The following is a 24,698-nucleotide window of genomic DNA, read 5'->3' as shown; positions in this document are numbered from 1 at the left end:
AGTTAGATTGGAATAATAATGCATGAATCCCGCGTATATAAGTTTGTACCATTTAATGTTGAACAAGGTGGTTTGTCGACATGAAATATGGACGTCAATGAGCCCCTGTCGAAACTATTATTCAAATCATTCGTTTGTGTTGATTTGTTCAATATAAATTTTATGTTGCTTGGTTTATGTTGTTTAATTTGATAAGGAAGAGAGATGTTTATGACTCACAATTGTGTTTTCTAGCATCAAGTAGGCTACTTGTTAAGTTTTATTTTGATTGGTGACTAACAGCTAAAAAAAAATGTCTTTCCCACAAAATCAAGAAGAAAACACATCAACTTCAACTGAAGAAACTGGAAGACCATTGACAGGAAGTTCTGGTAAGTTCATTTTGACAAATATCTTTAAGAAATTGCTCAAATATCGTGGTACGCTCGAAAGCGGCCAGTTTGACACCAGTATGACACGCTGCTGTGTCATAGGCAAAGCACTTAATAACGTGCCTAAATGTGGAGACTGACAGGCTTCCTTGCATTTCTGACGACTTGATTTCTGATCATCAACTTTTTACACTAATATAGCAAGCGATATGAAGAGCGTGGCTATGTTATACTAAAACACAAACCTGGTTCAAACGCCGTTACTTGTGTTCAAGGTTAAACTCAAGACACGATGTTTTCTTACAGAACATCCTCAGAACAACGTATTGAACGTCCATCTTCATCAACATCATTATGTTCATCAACAATTGGTCCAGGTTGACCAGCGGCAAAACACAACCGAGATTGTTCATCAACCCGAACAAAGCAATGTTCCATCTGGAGATCAAGAAGGTTTGTGAAATGTCCATGTTCATATTAAAGATGAGTAGATTTCAACAATAATGACAAATGAGACTAAACTAAAAACGAGGCTTATACGTTGACGTCTTTATGTTGTGCCATCAAAGTTTGAGCGATTTCTGTGATTTAAACAAATGTCAGTTTCCTTTAAACACCAAAAAAGAAAGTGGAGAATTCAAATATAATGTCATCACAACAGTAACAGAAATTACGTCACAATGTTTAATCATAACATGCATAATGTCAAAAAACAGTGGTTCCCAACCTTTATTACAAGACGTTGTCTTGTTGCGTTCTCCAATTTGCATCGACTCTTGATCTATGTCGTGACGTACCCATCGGCTTTTCTGTGCCTTTCCACTTAACAGTTTAGTTAAAGTTTCAGCTTACAAAATATTTTAAAAATGTTGGAGCTTTGAGAGAGGGTTTGCCTTGCTGAGCTACAAACGCATAAAGTCAAGCAACATGAAGGGTTCAACTTGTTTATCACACATTCGTATTTAATGTCGCTTTGCTTTAAGTGATTGTCTCACAAATGTACAGATTGGATTGATCTTACAAATGCAATCTCAATTTATAGCTGAGAGTAACTAATAGAATTATGTAAAGAAATATATTTTTATTATTAACTGCAGGCAGTGTACACCGTTTCGTTTTTTTTTTTTCGCGCAACGCCCCGAGTTTAAGACGGATACTCTTGCAGGTTTACAATTTTCCATATGAAATGGATTTGTTCCCGGTTTAGACCTTCCGGTCTTATCAGTGCAGTAGGTACATTGGAATGACCATGGAGATATATACCTCCATGCGTCATTTTCCATTTGTGGTACCTAAATATCAAGAATGGTACTACTGCCAGCCTTGCCAAAGTGCTCAAACTGCAAGCAGTGAGCTCTGCACAATGCATATCAAGGTCCTCCAGTTAAGTGCTCAATCGGCGTAAGCCAAGAGCACCCATCACTAATTACAGTGCACACCGTTTCGACCTTCCTTATTTTGATTACGTGTTGTACTTATTCAGATCCAAGCAAAGGCTTCGATAAACTGAAGAAAACCACTGGAGAGCTTTATGATCGCAAATTCGATGTGGATGTGGCGAGGTTCGATATTCCCGCATCGAATGTGCCAGAAGTTCATCCAGAGCTTCTTTCAATCGACTTCTACGAAGGAAGGTTCATTCCCAACGACGACCAGTATGATCCCAAAACCAGACAAATTAAGTTTAAAGAATCCGATAAAAATGTTTCGATTGATGAATTAATTTCACGTATTAAGTCACAAAGCTTCATATCAATCGTCGGTTACCCTGGGGCAGGAAAGACAACGTTATCAAGGCGCCTGGCAAGGCGTCTAGACGAAACTAGAGGCTTTCTTGTTCTGAGGATACCTTTCATGAGCATGAATGATTACGATGATGAGAAATTAACTTTGAAGGAATTTTTACTTGGAGATATAAATTTTGACTTGAATTTAAAAGAAAAAACTTATGTTTTCAAATGGATAAAAAATCACATGCAAAACTGTTTTTTCGTCTTTGACGGATTCGACCAGGTGAACTGGAATTTGATGGATAAAATGAAAAGATCGAATTATGACACTTTACTCACCTGCCAAGAGCTTGTGTCGAATCTGTGTCGAGGAACTTTTTTACCTAATTGCCACATTATATTCACCTCACGACCACACGCCATGTTTACAATTCCAAAACAATGTCGACCAAAACAAACATATTTTGTTGGAGACTTAACATCTGAAAACATGAAAGTCTTAGTTGATGCATTGGTAAATGATGAACAAAAATCAAGTGAAATTTTGAACAAATTATCTGTAGAAACTCCTCATCTAGAACCGATGTGTTACAATCCTTTGATGTTACAATTATACTTACGAGCTTCTCTTCGTTCATCACACGAGGCTGTAAATATTTCAACAATGACCCAAATGTTTCAAAGAGTGCTAGGAAACCTCAGAACATCAAAACACACAATTGCTTTAACAGATGAAATTGTCCTTAAACTGTCCCGAATCGCGTACAATGGAACAAAAAATGGAACCGTAGTAATCACAACTGAAGATCTTCGACAAGAGCATCTTTCAACTAAAAATGTGCAAGATATTGTCATGGCATTATTTGCTTCAAATAAAAATTGTGGCCTTTTCGAGGGTAACCAACAATTGTATTTTTCACATCAAACCTTTCAGGAGTGTTTTAGCGCATTATACATGGTCCATCAAATGCCGTTAGATAATTATACATCATTTGTACAAACTAACCTACTTGTCGATCACTGGTCAGTCGTTGTTCAATTCTTATCCGGACTTTTGTTGGATCCATGGATGAATGAAGGTAATTATATTTTATAAACAATAGTTTTGTTATTGCACTGCAATCGAATACAATTTATGTATTGAAATCAATTGCAATTGTGATTGTCCATACTTGAAGAATTTGTTTTCTATTAAACCAGGAATTCTTAACCAGGGTTTCAAGAAACAGTGTGAGATGTAGGCGACTGTTACTTTTCAACCAATTCTAAGAGGGCGTGGAAGATCTGGTTGGTGATTTGAAGGGAGAATTAAAATGACAAAAGGATAAGAACCACTGTACCAACTTAACCTCTTTAAACTTATCAACTGAATTATTTGTTTTGTTTAAAATTGTGTAAAAGATGCTGCTGGAATGGCACAAAGGGCTATGTGCCGGTATACTCAATTGTATAAATATTATGATAAACTACCGAAGCTGCAACTTGTTGAATCATTTTGTATAGCTTCATAAACTAATTATGAACATTTTCTACAGATTTATCGAGTTCTGCAATAAATCAGTTTCCTTCAGATGCATCTACGTCATCACTGACATCACTACGTCATCAATCACCATTTCAATCACCACCTCTGTCTTCACAAATTGCTTCAAGTAGGAATATCTACTAGACCACTTCAAATTTATGTTTGAAATAACAAATTATTGATTTGTATCAACGTAAAGTTTTCGTCCAACTGGTTAGACGTATAGCGGGTGCCAACCTTGGTTTCGCTGTTTATTTGTTTTTGTTGTTGTTTTAGCCACACATCTGCATTACCTAGTTGGTTTCTTTTAATTTTGTTTTCTGGTTTGTTTAGGTTAATCTAGATTCTAGAAGCTTTGCATAACTGCCACTAGACACATAGAATGAGAGAATCAGAGAAGAGATACAGAGAATCTTTTCAAAATTATGTTGCTTACCTTACGAATCATTTCAGCAACTAGGTGACGCTCAATGACCAGCTGTGTTGGAATTATGTAACTCAACTGCACAGGTGGATACTTGAACCAGCGTTGCTTGTTCTTGTTGGTTCTTCAGTTGCAAAGTCGATGAAGTCAAAATGAGCCATTGAAGCAAACTTCTGCTATTTATGAATTGTTTATTATTGAATGTTGTCTTTTATAGATGATGAAATGATGATAGCTCAGCCGTAACGGATTGTCCAATTATTATCTTAAGTGATAATAGTGACCATGGTTGTTGTTTTCATATCCAAGTTTATGCCAATGGTTGAAAAATTATATGAAATCAGCTAAATAAAAAATTGAAGAAGAAAGTCTTCCTGCCGCAATCAGATGTGTCTTGTCAGACGTGCCATTGGGTGTCTGGTCACAATAGTGCATGTTACTTGGTGACAATCAGTGCGCTCGATAAATTATTATGTTTATTTCTTTCAGCTTCTTCGGGTCATGCAATCAACCAACAACAACCTTCAATTGACTTCACTTTACCACAAACATCTATCCGGCAAACACCGTCTGTGCAACCTCTATCAAGTAAGAATATATTCTGCTAACAACATTTAAAGTTAGCCAGAATGCTCAAGTACATCTAGACACAGACGAACCATGATCACCTTCTTAATTCACTTATCCCTTCTACATCTACCGGTTTTCACATTTGCGATTGGGCGTTAACTTATTTGGGCGTTTATTATATGTTTTCTAACCCTGTTGGCTGTGATTATCCTTGGTAAAAACAAAGAAATTATTCAAAGACAACTTAGTTACACGTAGACTAGCTACAGAACAATATTAGTCTTCGCTTCTGCATTTACAACTGCATTGTGGCATGCGTTGATTATACGTAGCTTGTGAAATGCGAAATTATATTGGCTCTAATAAGTCAAGTCCGCCACGTTAGCTCAGTTAGTTAAGAGCGTGACTTTGTACACGAAGAAAGCTCACGATCAAGCGACACTGGTTCGGATCTCGGAGTATGCGCTTGAACAACGCATTAGAGGATTGCTCCTTTTTAGCGGCACCTAGCGTATGAACTACGAAATTACAGACAAGACTTCAACAAGCAGAAACCTGACTCTGTCAATCTCGGTAACCGGCCAGGCGTCCGTGGTTCAAAGCCTCTACAAGTATGCGAAACTTCTAGGAATAAGCTATCAGAAGCTTTGTCGGTTCAAGGATAAAGATTTAAACCAACCAACTTGTTGCAAATGATTTAGATTGTTGTGCAAATGCCAGCATTTGATGAATGCAAATTAGCAGAACCAACCAACTTGTCTGTTCAGTAACTCACTAATGGAAACCGTTGCTTCGTCTTAATGAAAGTGTGGTACTGACGTAACAATCAATGCTGATGTCAAACTACTAAATACCCAGTAACGTCAGTGAGGGAAAGCAAGGAAAGCAGAGCTTACCTGAGCGAAAACTATGCAAAATATAATGACTGAATTCTAGGTTTAACTTCTTATTATTTTTATCACGTCTATTTTAACTTGATAATTACTGTATTGTCACTAATCGTGACTAGAATTACTCGTAACGCTTGTGAGTAGTCTAAGTCCTCACCAAACCGCATGTCTTGCCTATAAATGCTAATTAAAGCAAACGCTTTTGTCAGAAACCACCACTGGGGCTCCAGGGAAATCAACTTTCAAAGTTGCTTTCCCTACGTTCAAAAACGTCAAAAAACGCCTTCGTTTTATCCAATCCTCACTCGTTTTGCAAAATGTCACCAGCTGCTTAGCCAATCAGATCTGTTATGGTTAGAATTGCTTTCCCAGTGACGTCGATGCGTACAATCGCTAGACTATCTCATCATACGCACAGAATGGTCTCTCGTCACGGTACACAGCACAGCATCATAAAGGCGAAAAGATGTCATAGAAACATTTCAGACCGCAGAGAAACTGCATTTCTTGTATAGATTCTGATGTCAGTCTCAGTTGGTAATAGAATCAACAGAAAGAATCAGCCTACATAAGCTTATTATTTCTAAGTGCAGACAGTGTACTGTGAGACAGTGGCACACCGTTTCGGCCTTCTGACCTCTTCAGTGCAATAGGTAGCCTACACTGGATAAAGCTGTAAAGCAGGCTTCGGGCTTCGCCCGACGGTTACGCCCTTCGTGCTTACTACCTTGCTGCAGCATATTTCCAAGTTGCTTTCCCTACGGTTTAAGTCACCGAACGTCACTGTAAATACCCTACTACTACCAATTACCCTCTAGGCCTCTAACACTCAACAAAGCTGAGTTATTAACTAAACTTACACGTAAAAAGTAGCAAAGTATCAAATATGAGATTTTGGCGTAAGCTGTATTAATGTGCCAATTATCATTTAACAATCATTTAATTTGTTTAACCATCATTTAATTTTGAATTCCTACTTTTACTACTACATATAAAGTAAATTAACCAACAACACTTTGAGTCACCAAAACTAAAAACTTCATGATTTTTATTGTTCACTTATTATAGTGAAATGTTGAGCAATGGGGCGCAGAAATTGAATCTTGCCTAGTGTGCACTGGCCCTGCCCGCAAGCAAATGTGTGCCGCTCAGGGACATCTGCAAAATGTTGTCATAAGCTAATAAATAATCTAACTGTTTAGCTAGACCTTTAATATACGCCCTGAGTTGTGACTCGACCATAAAGTTATCAGTGACTTGTTAGCAGACTTAGTACTGATGTGAAGTGTTCAAAGATCACATGACGCAAGCACAACAAAATTAACTATGGCTTCCTTTCAAGGCTCTCATAACCTTGTTGCTCTTGTTGAGCTTTCAAGAAACATTTTTGTTGATATCTGAGCTAGACAAGCACGTGACTATTTAAGAACGTTTTTTTCATCTTACAAACAATACAGAAAATAATTTTGCAGGTCACTTTTGAAACAAATTCAAATTGTTAGTTTTGGAAATTTGTGGCATTTAATTGAAACTTTGATCCAGCTGTAGCAGGTTGCAAAACTATTTTAAAATGGCAATATTGATGAAATACTAGTTTAAACATTTGAAACGCCAACATTTACTACTGAAGAGTCAATATTATGTTATTGCATACTTAACACTATCTTAGTACAAGCTGTTTTCGTACGCGGAAAGTACGTCACGGTCTATCTTAGGCCGTGCTAATTAATTGCTAATAGCGGGAGATATGAAAATCACAGAGCCAAAATGGTTTACAAGATAATTGCCATGTGTATTGTGCGTACAGAAATTAAGTTTTTACAAAACAAATTTATTGAAGTAAATTGTTTGAGATGAAAAAACGTCAGAAAGTCGGTTTTTATTCTAATTTACCAAAAATAGCTTCAAAGTTAAAATTTTTGAATTATAACATAAAGTAATGCTAAAGTAAACAAAAAATACTTGTGCACATTCATATAAGGTATTTTTGAACGTTTTTACATTTCAAAGTAATTGCACTAACATTTATATTGCACTAGCATTAACGTATATATAACTGGCATTGCACGAAAATTTCTAGTCACCTGAGACGAAATGTGTATTGTGAAGGGCAGGAAGGTTGGAGAATGACCAGTGTAGGTTTAGAAAATTCGCAAAGAATAAAAACTAAACGTCAAGAAATTTTACATTTCTAGCATATTTCCTTCTGTGAAATATTTCACTACTCGAGCGGGGTGTCTTCATAAACCCCGTGTTGCTACAGATAGTGTTAACCTGGGACTACTGTATACTCTAGTTAATCTATTAACGAAGTGTTCTTTTTTAATAATCTACTATCCGAAATTAAGGCGCTTATTGAAAACATATTTGTACTTTTATAGGTTCTTTAAGGTCAACAACCATCCATTCACCTTCAGAAGAATCCGATGTTTCAACACTCCAACCACCTTACCAGCAAACCCGATTATCTTCACCAGGTAAAATATATTTTACTTTGTACGTTAAATTAAAAATACAGAGATGGGCAGTAGCGCGGTACTTTTGTAGCGCCGGCATTTTCGGTAAATGGAGCCTTAGCGGCACTACATTTTGTTGGAGTTCGGCAACAGCGGCGCTACAATTTTTCAATGTAGCAGTAGCAGATAGGCGCTACATTTTTTCAGTCTTACTCCCGCTGCCCTTTACTTTCTATATTAAAGTGAAAAATTAGCTATTTTTAAGAGAATTTTTATGGAAACAATGCGTGAAAATATTAAAACATAAATAATTCGGTTATTGCTGGAAACATCAAGCCACGTTGATACCGACAAGAGTGACACCAACACTTAGGAAAGAGCTTTTTTAAATAGTCGAGGATTCGAATATATTCTAGAATAGTTTTTAATCTTTAATAGTTTAAAATATTTTTGTCAAGGAAAATGATTTAAAGTAAAGTGAAAAGTTTGTTTGGAGTACAAAATATGTTCATTACAACGTGAAGTAAATGCTGTGCTGTGTTCATAGCTATTCGAATCTTTTCCTGTTAAACATTCTCTCAGTTTGATAGTAGTTAACTCTGCAGTGGAAACTAATAATGTGGAGACTCACGCAATGCAGTCTCTTTTCCAGTATCCTGCGATTAACAGCGTGACATCCACTGACAAGATTTTATTTAGCTCTTATTGATATAATACAGTTATTCAAAAGAAGTGAAACCAAACAACCGGCAAAGGTTTTCATATTAATTTACCGTCTTCAAACGTTGAAACAATATAAAGACGGATTTTTCTATCCAGTGTGTTACGCAAGAAAAATGCAGATTGATATTGGTGTTAAAGTGCTAGGGAACCAAATCATTATATCGCACCAATGACTGCCGCACTGTTGGATTATGAATTATGATACCAATGTCTACCGCAGTGGTGTTGACCAGTCAGACCAAATACTATACGCTTCAGCACACTAATTATTATGTATTAACTTTAATAAATTAAATTAACAGTGTTATGTTACTTAACAAAAGGCGTATGTTGGCTAATGTTACTTATATTTTACTTTCGGTTCTCCCGAAAGTTCTATTTCAACGTTTTAAAAGAAACCTAGTTTTCACCTGAAGCCTCTTCAAACAAATATTTTTAACCGAAATCTCGTGCTTTTCTTGCAAAAACAAAAAGTTAAAATTATCTTCCTGACGTTGCCGTAAAGTTGCAAGCTGTGAAGAATCGCCTCAAATCGGTTATTTTCTTTTTGTTTTTTTTACTATCTTGGAAATACAGAATGACATTAACTCAAGTACCGAAATCGTCGATTTAGACCAGAGGTGACGAACCTGCGGCCCGTCAAAACATTTTGTGCGGCCCCCAAAACAATTTGACAATCACTCATGCATTAAAGTCAAAAGACATCTCAAAGCTGTTTTATGCCTTCACTGGTACACCTTTCCTTTGCTAGTTTCTTGCCTTAAACACTATAACTTTCAGGGTTTAAAGTTAGAAAATAGGAAAGCTATAAGGTAAAGTTGTGAAAACACTATTCACCAACTTCACCTTGTATTTTGAGAGTTGCCACATCGTCTGTTCGACCTAATATTGAACGCTTAGTCAAGCAAAAATCTTTCCAAAAATCCCAATAAGCAAAAAAATTCAATTCTTCAATGTTATTTTTTAATGTTTTATGCTTCAATGCTTCCTTAGATAGCTTCAGCTGTGTGATTTGCACGGGCTTTTGTTTGTTGTTTGAAAAAGAAATTTCATTAACTGATTTGTTGTTTCGGAGCATAATGGTCGAAACATTTAGTCAACTTGAGCAAAAAGGATAGAGCCAAAAAAAGAAGAAACCATACTCATATGAAAGCAAACGCTTCGAAAATTAAACTGTCTTCATTATCAGTGCAAGTATAGGCCTACTGTTGCTCTATCGCTAACCTTTTTGCTCAAGTTGATCTGTTTCTATTTTTTTGCTGCTGCATGTTTCGATTCTGCGTAAGATAATTTCAACTGTGTGGGTTTTATTACTTTCATCTGCCGTTTGTTTGTTTTCACGAATGATATCTTGAGTCGCTTTTAAAAGATTTCACAGTAGATTACGATTAAAAAGTTGTGTGGCCCGATAACTCATGTGTAATTGACAAAGTGGCCCGCGACCGCAAAAAGGTTCGTCACCCCTGATTTAGACGATGCGATTTCTGATGAGACTGCAAATGTCACGCATAACGCATAGGCGTTCAAAAATAAAGTTTAATCCGGTTTTTACTTTTTGCAAAATATTTCAAATCTAATTTAAGAAGAACCGAAACTTTTCAATTTGTATGAAATGATAACCTCCAATTGTTCATTCTTTTGAGTGAATTTTCATGTTTTGAAGGTATCTGTCAGCAACTCTCAAAATTTCTAAAAAATTAGCTAAAAAATGCAAAATTCCATCAACTAAACGCAATAAAATTATTTCTGAGTAAAGAAATTCGTTATATAGCGTTATATAGTTAGGTTAATAGGTAAATAGGTTATTATAGCGCCGAAATCTCGGGCAAAAACTCGCAACTCCTAAATGAGATTATCACAGTTCTGCGGGAAAACCTCAAGACTGGTTCCTGCGATGTCAATCAGCGTGTGTGCGCTTGTGTAACCAATTTGCTGGGCTGCTCGCGCGCAGTCCGATTCAGCGTCTGCAATTTATTTGCTGCAGTCAAACCAGAGACTTTAAAAATGGTACCAATTGTGTTCTTTTTTGCAGCAAGCAGTGAGAATAAGTCGGGTAGTAATGTGATGACATCGTAAACCTGATATAAAGAACACAATTGGTACCATTTTTAAAGTCTCTGGTTTGACCCGAACTGGTTAATCCCGAACAGAACTGGAATCAAATCAAGGACGCCGAAACGATATTTGCTGGGGGGGGGCAAGCTTATGAAAAAAAAGCACTTTTATTTACTGAAAGGCCAATTTTTATACAAGTTGATAAGATATAGCGATAATGCTCATCTATCAGCTCACTATCAAGTAATGATACAAGTGTCCGGTAGGCTATAAAAAGAAGGGCATAATGTTATAATGATGTAACCTACTGTGTTGCAGAATGTTGTGACGTGCATATTATTTTAAGGCAAAAATGAAAGATTATAATTAGGCTAAAAGCGAAAAGCTGAAATTGTTCTATTGCAAAATGTGCAGTAGCTTACATGACCCGCTTCCGGCACCCCTGAATCAGATCTACCAGTATCAGACCCGAAGGCTAAACCATTTGGCCACAGAGCTGGTTCACTCCAGCAATGATAAATAACGTAAATAGGACGAGAAAAAAAATGAATTAAGTTTTCATGATGGATTTAATATTTTTCAGGTGAAAAACTGCGAAAACGGGAAGTATTTCTTTCAGAGCTGTATAAGAAAACTCAAGAGGTTGCTGCAAGTAAGTAAATGTTTTTACATAGTCAACACAGTTTTCTATGCTAAGGATGTTTGACCAATTTTGGGGTGGCCGAGATTTAGGCAACTGAAAACCAACATTGCATCGTTGTTTTGTTGAGTAGTTTTGTTTATAAAAGTTTTTAAACTTCAGGTTAAAAGTGATCCAAAGATGAAAAGTTGCCAAGTGAATAAATCAGCCAGGTTAGGAAACAAAGGCTCTAGCAGCATATATTAGTGTAGATATAAGCACGGTAAGCATAAGAGCATAACAAGTAAGCTGTAGGTTGCAAAATAAAGTGGAAAATCATGATCTCTAGTTCACATTCAAGCAACAGTACTTATTTCTTTCAGGCAGCAAGAAATTTTTAAATTAAAGTAACTCAAACAGATTTTTCTACAAAGGTCTAACTTATCACAAGTTAATAAATATTTGTTAACCATCTCACTAATAGTCAGTAGCGTTAACAAGGAGATCCAGATGGTACGTTAAGACCCTGTCAGAGATGATTTTATGGTCCTTGACCTTTTCAAAAGGCACGGAAACTTGAAAAACATCGAGTATTCTTTGGATATACCGATAGTGTGTTTTTGACGTGTTTCTATCTAGGCCACAAGAATCTCATTGGTAGCCTACCTGTTACAAATTATACAGTAGAACCGCTACTCAGAGTCAAAACTGCATATTAAGATTCATTCTACTGGGAAAGCTTTGCATAAGCCTATGATAAAAGAATGCACCTCTATTAAATGTAAACCCAACAAAATTTCAGTCTTAAACAAAAATTAACTTGCCAAAATTACGGAATATACATTGCAACATGCACTATATGTCACGAACACTATGTAGGCCAAACCATCACAAAGTTTTCCACACGTTGGGCCACACACAGATCTATTTGGAACAGTTTTAATTACTCTGATAAATCCGGTGACAAAGCAGCATTATAGAAACATTATGCAAAATTCCACAACATTGAACTGAAAAAGAAACCAGCTCTGGCAGACTGCTTTGTTGTTACTTTCGCCGAACAACCCAGCAAACAATGTTTAGACATCGCTGAAGATAAATGGCTACATAAAATTAAAGCCACCATTAACATACAAAAATTGATTCGACCAACCACTTAGTCTGCTTTGTTACTCCCATGTTATCAGCAACCTCCGACCCCTGTAGTGTAGATTATTCAACCATGCCCATCCACAAGTTATTCTTTTTGGCGTTATATCAATGTAAACTTATGGCAGTGGACTGTAATCTAAATTGCGTTTTTCTTTGTATTCGTCTGGTTGAACGATTGTAATTTACTTGATGGATGATAATGTCATGTGTTTTTGAATTTTGTACCAGTATAGTGTTGAAAATCGTGGCAGAACACCGGTTTAAGATTTAGGCTTGCAGGTTTTGATTTTAATTTTATGTAACCATCTATTTAGAATATAATTTTATGCATGTTGATAATATCGGAGTTTGCTTTATTTGTTCGTTTTACGTATTTTCAAATTTTCTTTTTTACATGTGCTAGTTGAAGATGCAATTACTATAGCGAAATCGATTCTTAACTTAATAAATAACACTAAGAGGTTAGATTGTTGTGCAAATGCCAGCATTTGATGAATGCAAAATAGCAGTAACACTTGACAAGTCAGAATTATCATCTCTTCTGGCAGTGAGTCCTTCAGATCATCTAGAATTCTAGATAACAGCGAAGCAATGTTTTAGCACTCTCTTCTGTTTAGCTAATGTCGGCTCCAATCCAAGTCTCGTTTAGACATCAGCCAAATTTAACTCGATACTTTTATTTTAAAGCATAGGCTATAACTGCCCTTAAAAAGTGGCTGCCCCATAGCATTTTTTCACATATAAACTAGGTGGGCAGTTGCCCACCTAGTCCCTTCGCTTGCCCCCCTAGACCTTTCTTTGCCCCCCTAGTTTGAAACTAGGTGGGCAATTTTTAACACGTAATTTTTGTTTAAGTTTAATCCTAGTTTTATGTTAAAACAGCAAATCTGTAGTTTTTCTACATTTATAATAGAACACTTTACTTCTACGATCTATCAGCTTGCAATAATGAAAACAGCAAGGGGCAAATGCAGCGTTTTCAAGGTCTGGTGACTTCAGCTGTTCAAGTCAAATGTAAAACTTAGCTGATTGGGTTAGCGCTGCCAACCAAAACCAATATTCTGGTGTGAAGTTGTTATGATAGTCTATAAGTTATAGAGTGCGCAGCAGTAGGCCTACCTAGGCTACCGAACGCGGAAATTCGTTAAAGGTTTCCTATAGGTGTTTAGGCCTAGCAATAGCCTACACTGGTAGTGGTACGGTACTCTATCTGTGTAGTGTACCGTAGCCTACTTAAAAATGTAACTTAGGTCAAGCTGATCAGATGAAAGACCAGCTGTCACTAGCTGTAGCTCTGACAAATCCATGTGATGTTCTGGCTTCGCTAGTGTCGTACAGACAGAGAGCTGTTCTACTAAAAATACTGTGTTATGGTATTTAGCCGCCCCGTTAGCTCAGTGGTTACACGCCCGGCTCAAGATCACGCGGCGCTGGTTCGACTCTTGGGGTGTGCGCTTGAGCAACGCATTTCAGGACTGCTCTCCATTCAGCGGCACCTAGTGAATGGCATAATTCCCCGGCAACAACACTTCAACAATAGGAAAACTTCACTCTGCCAATCTTGGTAACCGGCCTTGCGTCAAGAGCCTCTACAAGTATGCGAAACTACCAGGAATAACCAATCAAGGCTTTGTCAGTCCGAGGATAAAGATTCAAAAACCAAACCAAACCATGGTAGCCTATGGATTTATTTATTCTCAGACTGGGAAAAGCCTATCAGTTGGGAGAAAACTTTGCAGCTTTTTTCAATTGAATTTTTAAATTATAAAGTGACCAAGTAACGTTTTTGATACTCTTCACACTTTGAATTACAGGTATTTTATTTCTTTGGCAGTTAAAGAATGAACTGCTAAATGGAAAGCTTTGGCATATGCCTAGAACTTATGAGCCTATACCTTTGACCTTACTTATAAATATCTTTAATGTTCCATTCAAGCAGATTATCAGTTTGTGTTGTAAGTAACCGGCACCTCAAACTTTGTGTGAGGTTTTATAATTTTGAATTGCCGAAGTTTGTTTCCTGATAAGATTCAACTCATTATAATATCTTAACACTTATGTTTTATAATATATATTATCATAACTTAGTTCTTTCTTTTTACTTTATTACTGCTAGATTAAATTTTTTTACATTATTATTTATAAAATATTGTGGGCGGGGATGAATATAGGAATTAATTATGGGTCTCAAAAGTTTAACCTAAGCAATAAGCATAATACGTCTTTTTAGTTTTACCCACAATTTACCTGAGAAATCTACATTTTTACATGTTTTACGCTAGAAAAAATGCTCTTTTTCCCATCATTTACACACGAAAAGTGCCCTTTTCAACATAATTTGCGCGCTAAAAATGTCCTATTTTGAAAATTTGCCCACCTAGTCCCAATTTGTGAAAAGATGCTATGGGCTGCCCCCATGAATCGAGAAAGGTTTGACTTCGATTTTCTTTTTTTCTTCTGTCCTCAGTGGTTCAGGTAAAATTTGAATCAAAGTTAAAAGTAATTAATTACACATTTTTACGTAGACTACAGCAATTGTAATTGAGACTAATTTTTGTTGTTGTGTGCAGTGGCGTTCGTAGCTATTTTTAATGAAACGGTTGAAATAATGCTTTACTGAAACAGCTTGAAATCCAAGGACTTGAATAAAATGAATCTCAGGATCAATATTTAAAAATAAATTATCTAGCTACGCTGTTAAAATGTCTCGATGCTGCTAACATGTCACAGTTAACATGTCCCTACCTGTATAAGTTACTGTATTCAATTCAACTTTTAGTTATCTTTGTTGGAACGCAAAAGAAACGAAACTTAGAAGCTTTATATAACCTATATTTTTATGAATAGCAACATTAAAATCATTCAATAGCCTACATAACTACAGCTGATTGCCTTTTTGTTCAAGTGGAGTGATTTTGAAAGCAAATAAAGGAAGCGTTTTGTCAAGCTGTCCTTTTCAATTTTTAAAGTTTCTTAGGAAACATTACTTCCTTTCACAAACTTAAAATAGAATATTTAAGAGACAAAACTTTAAAAATGATTTAAACTGGTGTAGCTTCAATAAAAAATCCAAACAATCCATTTACCTGGCATTATAGTCTAAGCGTAAAACGTATTGACCTGGAATAAATTGCGACCTTAACAAATTAGGTATCGTTGGAAAGCTTAACTCATCTAGATTAAGATTTTCACTCCTCCAACCAGAGACCCTTGGCAAAAAAAGTTATGACCGTTTTTTTAGCAGCACCTTGCGCCGCTAGTGTCGAAAGTGCAATTTTCCTTTTGCGCAAGCTTCTAGTCTAATTTTTAACTTTTTTCCCTACGTGTAGCCTATAAGAAAGAGACAACTCACATTTGAAAAAATATTTTTTATTTTTTAAATGACGTCACTCTGACCTCATCAAATTAAAATTGCTTACATCAGGGGTGTGCAACGTGCGGCCCGCGAAGATGTGCCAATTTTGAATTGCGTGCGGCCCGCGAAACGTGTTTATAATTTAGTTTAGTCAGGTAGTCTACGTACGAACAATTCATTAGAGCGGATTATTGCAGGTTAGGCTACATTTCGCACCTTCTGTTAACCACTTTAGAAATCTCCCACCAGCCAGCGCTAATCCGATTGTATTTAATTATTTGCAACGTCAGTAGATCAGATGCACAGAATTGCACAGGGAACAGCTCAAACTACAAAACCGTATTCTGACGGTAATTTGGTGAAGCAGTGTCTTATCGATGTCGCAGAAGAAATGTGCCCTAAAATGAAGAGTGAGTTCGAGAAAATAAGTCTGTCACGGTGTACGATAGCGAGACGTATCGATGATCTTGTTTGTGATATTAGTGACCTCTCAGGGATAAGGTGAAGAACTTTGTTTCATGGAGTTTTGCGATCGATGAAAGTACGGACCAGAAGGACACAACACAGATGGCCATATATGTAAAAAGGAGTGGACAAAGACTTGAACGAAACGAAAGAGCTTCTGTCACTACAATCAATGAAGGGTACAACAACTGATGCTGACATCTTTACTAAAATAATTGATGCTTTTGAGAAGCTAGTACTGGACTTGTCCAGCTTATGCGGAATCGTAACTGATGGTGCTTGATCCACGTCCGGAACTGGCATTGGATTCATAGGTCTCTTGAAGTCTGCCTTGAAGGAGAGAAAAATCGATGATGACATAGCAATTTTTCATTGTATTATTTACCAGCAAAATTTGTGCGCAAAATCCTTGAAGTTCAAACACGTCTTGAGCCCGCGGTTATTAAGGCAGCAATTTCATTTGAGCACGGGAGCTCAACCATCGTCAGTTTCAAAACTTTCTGGATGGTCTCAACGCGACACATAAAAATGTAGGGCTACTGTGCTTTTTCGAGTTGCGTTGGTTAAGAAAGGGATGCATGTTGCGACGATTTTACAAACTGTGGAAAGAAGTCGTGAATTTTTTGAAACTTAAAGGGTACCCAACAGCTGAAATGGAAGACAAAAAGTGGATAGGGCCTATACGATCTAACTTTCTTGGTTGACGGTACGCACCTGAATGATCTCAATACAAGACTGCAGCGAAAAAATCAGTGTATGCAAATCAAATGTATGGTCACATAAAAGGCTTTATCAACAAATTACAACTTTGGAAAGCCCATATACAGACAGGAAATCTTTTCCATTTTCCAACTTTGAGAGACTATGGAATGCATCCTGAAGAGAAAACTGAACTTGCGGACCAATTTGAAAAATTATTGTATAAATTTTTGGCACGTTTCAAGGACTTCAAATCTTATTCTCTTCGCCATTCAACACAGACATTGACAAAGCACCAGCTGATATCCAACGAACTGACTGATCTTCAAGAGAAAACGGATTTGAAAGCAAAGTAGGCTATTTAGAAATGAAAATTGGCGATTTTTACCGAAAACTTCTCAACCAAGATGACATTCCATATTTGAAAAAATTCATGGCTTCAAAAATGGCTCTTTTTTGCTCAACGTATTTGTGCGAACATTTTTTTTCTAAAACAGAAGAAGTCGTTCGGAAAAGAAGCCAGCTGCAAATTTCTCACTGAACTCGTTTGAAGTCAGTGTGACAATAAATTTGAATAGCAGTTTTCTTCAGAAATTTATGCGTCTTAACTTATTATTTCTTCAAAGAGATAAGGTCCCCTAATAATGCCATAAGAATAACACGAATAACAGAAAAATTAATTTTTGTGCCTGCAACTACTACAAAGCATATGTTAAATAAACGTGCGGCCCGCGGTTTCACCCAGATGTTTATATCTGGCCCTCCTGTAACAAAGGTTGCACACCCCTGGCTTGCATTACTCCCAGCCCATTGATAATTGCAGATCCAATACATTTCAGTTCAGTTGTTTTTATTTCTGACCATCATATCAAAAACAATATACGTCAACATAGCAAAGGTCCACAAAAAGGTAGAAGCGACAAAACGCGAACGTTAAAACGTGCTCGATATATTTAAGATTTGTATGGACAGTTGCTATGAACATCGTGCGTTATTAAGAGTGCTGATAGCCGTGAGGAGAACACGTCTTGATGCGTTTAACTCATAGCAAAGAGCAAGGCAGGCAAAGAAAACACCACAAAGAAATCCTACCACGGGTAAAGCCATTTCAAGCGCAACGCACCATGCCTGGCACGACTCACAAAATAGATAGGCTGTAACTTGACGACATGAAAACAAAGACAAACTAGCAAAAACAACATCATCATCCTGCGGAAATCCAATTCTACCCAGAGAAGTTATGTCTTGAAGATAACAAGCGTGCTTTGTAATAAAGTTGCGTTGATAAAGCGATAATTTTACACCCCAGTCAGTTAAACTCGTCACCTCCACACCGATCTAACGTCAGCAAACGTTTAATTAATGCAAAAATGGCAGGCATCGCTAGCTGGTATGCAGTAGTAGGATCTAAAAGATCGTTTTTAGACAGAACGGAGCTTCATATAATGATTCAAGGGGGCATTTTGACCCCAGGTCCGGTTTAATGACGAAACTAAGCGCTGTAAGTGGCGAGAGTATATTATGGGCATTATACTAAAAGTGCGAAATTTTTAAAACTTTACTTCAATAATTATGCCTTCGAGGAAATGGTTGACAGTTGAGTGCCCAAGGCGTGGAACTATTGTTCTTGTCGACGGTGAAAATTCGACTCACACTGCTAATGGATATGCCATGTCTGAGGAGTAGGCTACAGCTCAACTATCCAGTGGAATCTTTCGGGTAGCCCAAATTTCGGCAAAACACAAATATCCATCAGACAAAAAAAATTGGCAAATCATGCGTGGGTCTGGGCAACCACCCTATGTATTAACGCAGCAAGCGCTTTCCTGCCATAGGAGAATAAAGATCGCCATGAACTATGTGGTACCGTACAATTGTTTTTATTTGATATTGCTTTATATTTTATTATCATAAGCAAACTTAAGAAAAAAATTTCATACGTTTCTAGGCTCATTTTCAGGTTCAGTCCAGCCTTTGCAGCAACGTTCTTATATCACTTAACTGGTGTGAACTTCTATGCTCGGTCGCTCATAAAATCAAAAGGGCAAAACGTTCCATTTTTTTTTATGAAATCATTTATTGAAACGTGATCAAACTGTCGCAATCCTCAGGGCAGTCTTTTTGTACATAACTGAGATTGCAACAAGTTTCCCCACGACACTCTCCACATGCTGTTACGCACTTTAAGCCATGTTTTCTGCAGCTGGAAGACATTGTACCATATTGATTTTTTGTTCCTTCTTTGCATTTGCATCGTACAACGTTCAATAGCCATTCTGGTGCCGGATCTAAATTGGTCTTTATTGGCATTACTACTCCTGCTGTGTCAGCTTTCCATCGCCACTGTGCGAGATCCAAGATTTCGGTGTCAAGATGCTTCTACTGACATACCTGACAACAGTTTTATATCAACTTAGATAAATCAAATCTTGCTGCCATAAATTTTTTGATTTGTAGTACACCACTTGATTATGCTAGTCATGTTATAACGCAAGTTGTTTTGCTATAAATTGCATTTTTTCCCTTACAGCAGTTTAATACTGTAGCGCAATTTGCTGTAATATTTTGAAGTTACCGACAATAAACAATTCTTGAAAAATATCTTCAAGTGCTATAATCTATAGAGCAAAGACGCTTTTTTACTAAATGATTACCGGTATTGTGTTGCAATACCATTAGGCTACGCACTATTATTTCACCTGCAAATGTACTCTGAAGGAATGAAAACGAATCGCAGCTTCGGTGGGTGGCAATCTTTCAGGATGAACAGTGGAAGCTGTTGCAACCATCTGCATGTATTTGACGTACCGTAGTTGGCCAAGTGAATCTGCAGGTTTTTCACTAAAGCTTGATGATCAACAAAATATTTCATTATTATTGGTGAATTTCATTCAGACTGGTACTCAGCAACATTTTTATTTATTTTTATTTAATTAACTGTGCACCAATACAGTCCCAGTAACCAACCCTTTCAATAACAAATCTCTTCCAGCATCAGCTATTTGTCCCAATACAGTCCCAGTAACCAACCTTTTCAATAACAAATCTTTTCCAGCATACATATTTTCCAAATACATCAGCAGATTGTTTAAATTCTTCCTTCTTCAGGTAATTGAACATCTTTAGCTTTCCTAAGCAACAAGACAAATGAAATAATTAATCATTGTCACCAAATAATGTGTGCATACACTCCGTACATTTGCATTACAAATAGAAGTAAATACAATATTAGAATAATATTTAGTAAATTTGGTAATGACTTCCACGTGAATTCTTGCATATCTTTTAAAAGCTGATCAGAAAATGGTAAAAATGTACTTTCAGACAAGCATGGTAAGCAGTTCAGGAATGAAGAGTGGGGAAAATCCAGAAAATACTGAAAGCAAGATTAAAATGTACTGCTACCACAGCTGATTAATTATGGTACCTTGTTGATATATTGCAGAAGTTGTATCACATCCACTCCAAGCATGAGCAAACAGCAAGTAATTTGAAACAACTTAGAAATTATTATTTCATAAAAACCTTTGTAAAGCTGTGAAGAGAGAAAACTAACCTCAGACCTGGGAAAAAAAATGGCCACACAGCACATTTGCTCTTTCATACTTAATCTATATCTTAATATGATATAGCGTTTACAGGTGGTCTCAGAAGTAACAAGAACCATAGTTCATAGGCCTACTGGTAGGCTGGCCTCCTTATTTAACTGATAGAGTGTGCAACTACCAGAATACGCATTATTGCATGGATATCACTAGAAGCTACCAAGTCTCAATAAACACCCTTCATTTGTCAGTTTGTGCACCAGTGCACTGGTAGCCTATAACAGTGGCCTACTACGGTACCATATTGCAATCATTGGTACAAATACTTCACACCTGCATGCAATGCCATTTAAAATCCAAGATGTTAAACGAAAGTAAACTCAGCTAAAGGAATAACAGAAAACTCAAAAATTTAATATGAGCTAGACGATTAGACATTCTGCATGTAAAGAACATTTAGACCTGTTTCCTTTAACTTTCATCATAGCCTAGCATACACTGTTATAGGCCTAGTGCACCTGTGTATCCCCTGCTGCCCGGTACCGTACCTAACGTTTTTACTTCTGTTGCAAACCAAATTAAATGAATAACCTGACATAACTTACCGATAATGATGTTCTTGTAAACAGTTCCCAAAACAAATTAAACTAGGCTATATGCTTGCCTGGTAGGCTACTCAGTTCTGTGATATTTAAGCTAGTAGGCTACTGCAGAGTGGTAGATCAAGAATCTTTGCTGTCCCAAACCTACTCAGTACTACCACTGTCTAGTAACTTACAAACCTCATGGCTAATAAATAAGCTGGTCAGTGGTCACCGGAGCAACTTCGACTGCCAGAATTTTATACGGCTTGCTGGCCGTTAGCCTAATCATTCTGCTACAAAGTACGTACAATTTCAACCATGTTTCTGCTGAAAGCATAGCTAGCTGCGCCACTAGCGGCGCAAGGTGCTGCTTAAAAAACGGCCATAATTTTTTTTGCCAAGGGTCCCTGGTTGGAGGAGAGTGATAATCTTAATCTAGAGGAATTAAGCTTTCCAACGATACCAAATTTGTTAAGGTCGCAATTTATTCCAGGCGGCCCTATATTTTCGCATTTTACGCTAAGACTTAACATTCATCTTAAATTTTTGTTGATTACTATTTTTTCTGGGAAACACTACGGTACACAGAAAACTCCCGCGCAAAGCTGCAGACGACCATTTGTGTTGGTTAGAAGAGTTGCCGGAACAGAATTCAAACAAATTTTCCCGAAACTTAAATTTGTATTTTTTGGAGTATGTGTGTATTCTTTGAAAATTATAAGCTGATCGTATATTTTATTTTAATTTTAAAAACTGTGAAATTAGTACCTTATGTGTTTTTTCCCAAGTGGTTTAGATTTTTTATCTTTATTCTATTGTTTGTTGCGTCAACTACTTTTCAAATAAAAACTTATTTGGCAACTCTGCACAAAAACTCCCGCGCAAATCAGCAGGCGACAGTCATGTTGTTTTTGGTCGTTGAAGAAGAAGCAGGAAAGAAATGGTTGGTGCCAGCTTTTAATTCAGTCATCATTCTGCTTAGTTTCACCAGAGAAATGTTTTAAAGTTTGTTTCTGTCCTTGTCTTCTAAGTGGGGAACAAAAAGCATCAGCTTGGATGAAGTTTCAGCAAGAAATGACTGATTGGAAAATTTCTTGATCAAGTTGTAAAGTTTCTTCGAAGATTTGTCGAAAAAGAAATCAAAGTTTATTTCAATTTGCAAGCTTTGGTTAGTTTCATGTTTTAGCAAAAGTTTAGTTTCTAACTGCAAAGCTAGCCTAATACTGCTCAGGTTATTTTTCAAATTGTGATTTTGACTTAAACCTAAAAAGTTTTGTTTAAAGGCTGGGGCTATTTTTCCCATGTAAGTGTTGCCAGATAAGCAATTCTGCCTTAATTTGAGAAACTTCAAAAACCTTGAAAACAGAAACTTGTGAGTTGGAAAACTTTGAAGTCTCGGACACAGAAAACTTTTCTAATCTGCCACGAAACAATGATTTTTGGTTCAAAATAATTGTTTGTATTTTGTTTACGAGATAAATAAATTAATGTTTTATTCTTAAGTAAACAACTTGGATTCAATGTTTGATTATTTTATGGTTAGAACCAAACTGTGGTTTTAGATGACAACCTGGTTAACCGAGCTAATATCGATTGATATTATTCCTGCATTGTTAGATCACAATGATCGCTCCATCATCGCCATCAGCAGAATCCTGAGGGAAGGCAACAACGAGGATGTGACCGCGGTCGCAGGAAGTCATTTTGATGGAGGGATGATAGAGATGTTTGCCGCAACTCAGAATGACTTCCATGCGGTGACGTCATTCCTCAAATCGATGCCAGGGCGGATTGGAAAGCTTAATCTGTCCTGGTGCAAAATGAATTCCAACCAATTCCGTCCATGGAAGGAAGCGATCAAATCAATGCCTGGATCCGTAAGTCATGTTTAACTTTTATAACCAACGTTTAATTACATTGATCCATGGTTGCATTAACATAAGTTGTTACGTTGATTCAACGTTACTTTACATTGTTTTATCGTCCGAGTCCAATTCAGTTTCCAATTTTAATTATTTAAGTTTTGTTAAACTTTCACAAATAAACAAAACGTCGCAAACAACAACATTATTTAATTGTTGCATCATAATTATTTGTGTTTAGATTGTTGAGATGTATCTCCATGGCAACTTCCTATCTGTCCATGACGTCATCGAGGTAATGAGCAAAGTTGAGGAGTGGGTTGTGATGTGGAAATGCCTCGATGATGGTGATGGGAGGTGGAGAGATGCGAACATGATGGAACGATCCATGTTGAAGGAAGCTCTGGATCGGTCGGACAATAAGGTGAAAGTTACGTTGTATCAACGTTATCTAACATAACATGTAGAGTACATTACGTTGTATCAACGTTATCTAACATAACATGTAGAGTACATTACGTTGTATCAACGTTATCTAACATAACATGTAGAGTATATTACGTTGTATCAACGTTATCTAACGTCACATCTACCAAACTCTAACCTCGAATTGTTGATAATATTTTGCTTCTGGTAATTGTAGCCTAGCTAGCCTATGGTAGCCTACAATCACCAAGGTTTGTTATTCTATCGTTGATTCTACGTCAATAAACATCAACGTGAAGTATTTGCATCAACATTACATTGGTTCAACGACGTTCCATCAATACACAGTTGGAAGGATCCAAAGTATTCCAAGTTGTGGAAACTTCTTTAATTTAATTATTCGCTTCGTCTTTACAGAAGTTGAAGATCTGGTTTGGCCATCGTGACGTCATCACCCACAAGGATCGAGATGATTGAAAGATTTTGTTGTTTATTTATTTGATGTTGTTTTATGTTAAATTAATGTTATCCGATCTTTGTTTATTACATGACGACGACGAAGTATCAACCATAGACGACGTTGTATCAACGTAAACTTCAACGTTGTGATAATGAAATTGTTGTCAGGAAAGTGTTGGGGGCTCACCTCTCTTCAACGACATCTAGTGTTGCAAATTATTAATTTTATTTAAAGTTTCAATAAAAAAATTTAAATCAATTTATTAGTTCACAGTGTTGCCAGGTGAGTCAATTGTAAGGTGTTGTCAGATTAGGCTGTTTCAAAATTTAATAAAGGTTTCAAGTCAGGAATCTGTCGAGATGAGATGAGCTTTGATTGCAAGTAAGGTCAAATCAATTTCTTAACGTGTCGATAAAATAAATAATTTTAAAGTAATTGTTGAGTTAGTGAGTTAACTTTAAAGTAAATAAGTTTAAAGTGATGCCAGATTAAGTTGTTTTTTCTAATCCAAATATATGCAGTTTAAGTTTATACTGGAGGAAAAAATGTTTAATCGTAATTTTTGTAACGAAACACATAACGCAAGATTGTTGAACTAATAATAACAATATTTATATAGCGCCACAGTCAAACTATGCTCCTGGGCGCTGTACATGACAATGGTGATAATTAATACGCTACTTTCAGTCATAATGTTCATTGAAATAGAACGTTTTCAAGCGAGCTTTGAACTATGGGCTAAATACCCATTGTCGGGCATCTTTAGTGCTGCAGGATGTTTTTAAAT

General features: G+C 36.7%; 1 protein-coding gene across 1 annotated transcript; it reads left to right on the top strand.

Moving 5' to 3' along the window:
• The first annotated feature begins 242 nt into the window (after window positions 1-242).
• LOC145773819 (uncharacterized) lies at window positions 243-24,163 on the top strand. Its single transcript, XM_082584949.1, has 10 exons — window positions 243-371; window positions 678-824; window positions 1,855-3,180; window positions 3,637-3,753; window positions 4,540-4,638; window positions 7,892-7,987; window positions 11,328-11,396; window positions 22,781-23,040; window positions 23,267-23,449; window positions 23,869-24,163. Exons 1-10 carry the CDS (start codon window positions 293-295, stop codon window positions 23,926-23,928), a joined length of 2,436 nt encoding a protein of 811 aa, XP_082441075.1. The 5' UTR covers window positions 243-292; the 3' UTR covers window positions 23,929-24,163.
• The last annotated feature ends 535 nt before the right edge of the window (window positions 24,164-24,698 follow it).

The sequence above is a fragment of the Aplidium turbinatum genome, chromosome 1 (genome assembly GCF_918807975.1).
Source record: "Aplidium turbinatum chromosome 1, kaAplTurb1.1, whole genome shotgun sequence".
Taxonomy (NCBI): Eukaryota; Metazoa; Chordata; class Ascidiacea; order Aplousobranchia; family Polyclinidae; genus Aplidium; species Aplidium turbinatum.
The sequence above is the reverse complement of the archived record's forward strand: the minus strand, read 5'-3'. Positions and strand labels throughout refer to the sequence as shown.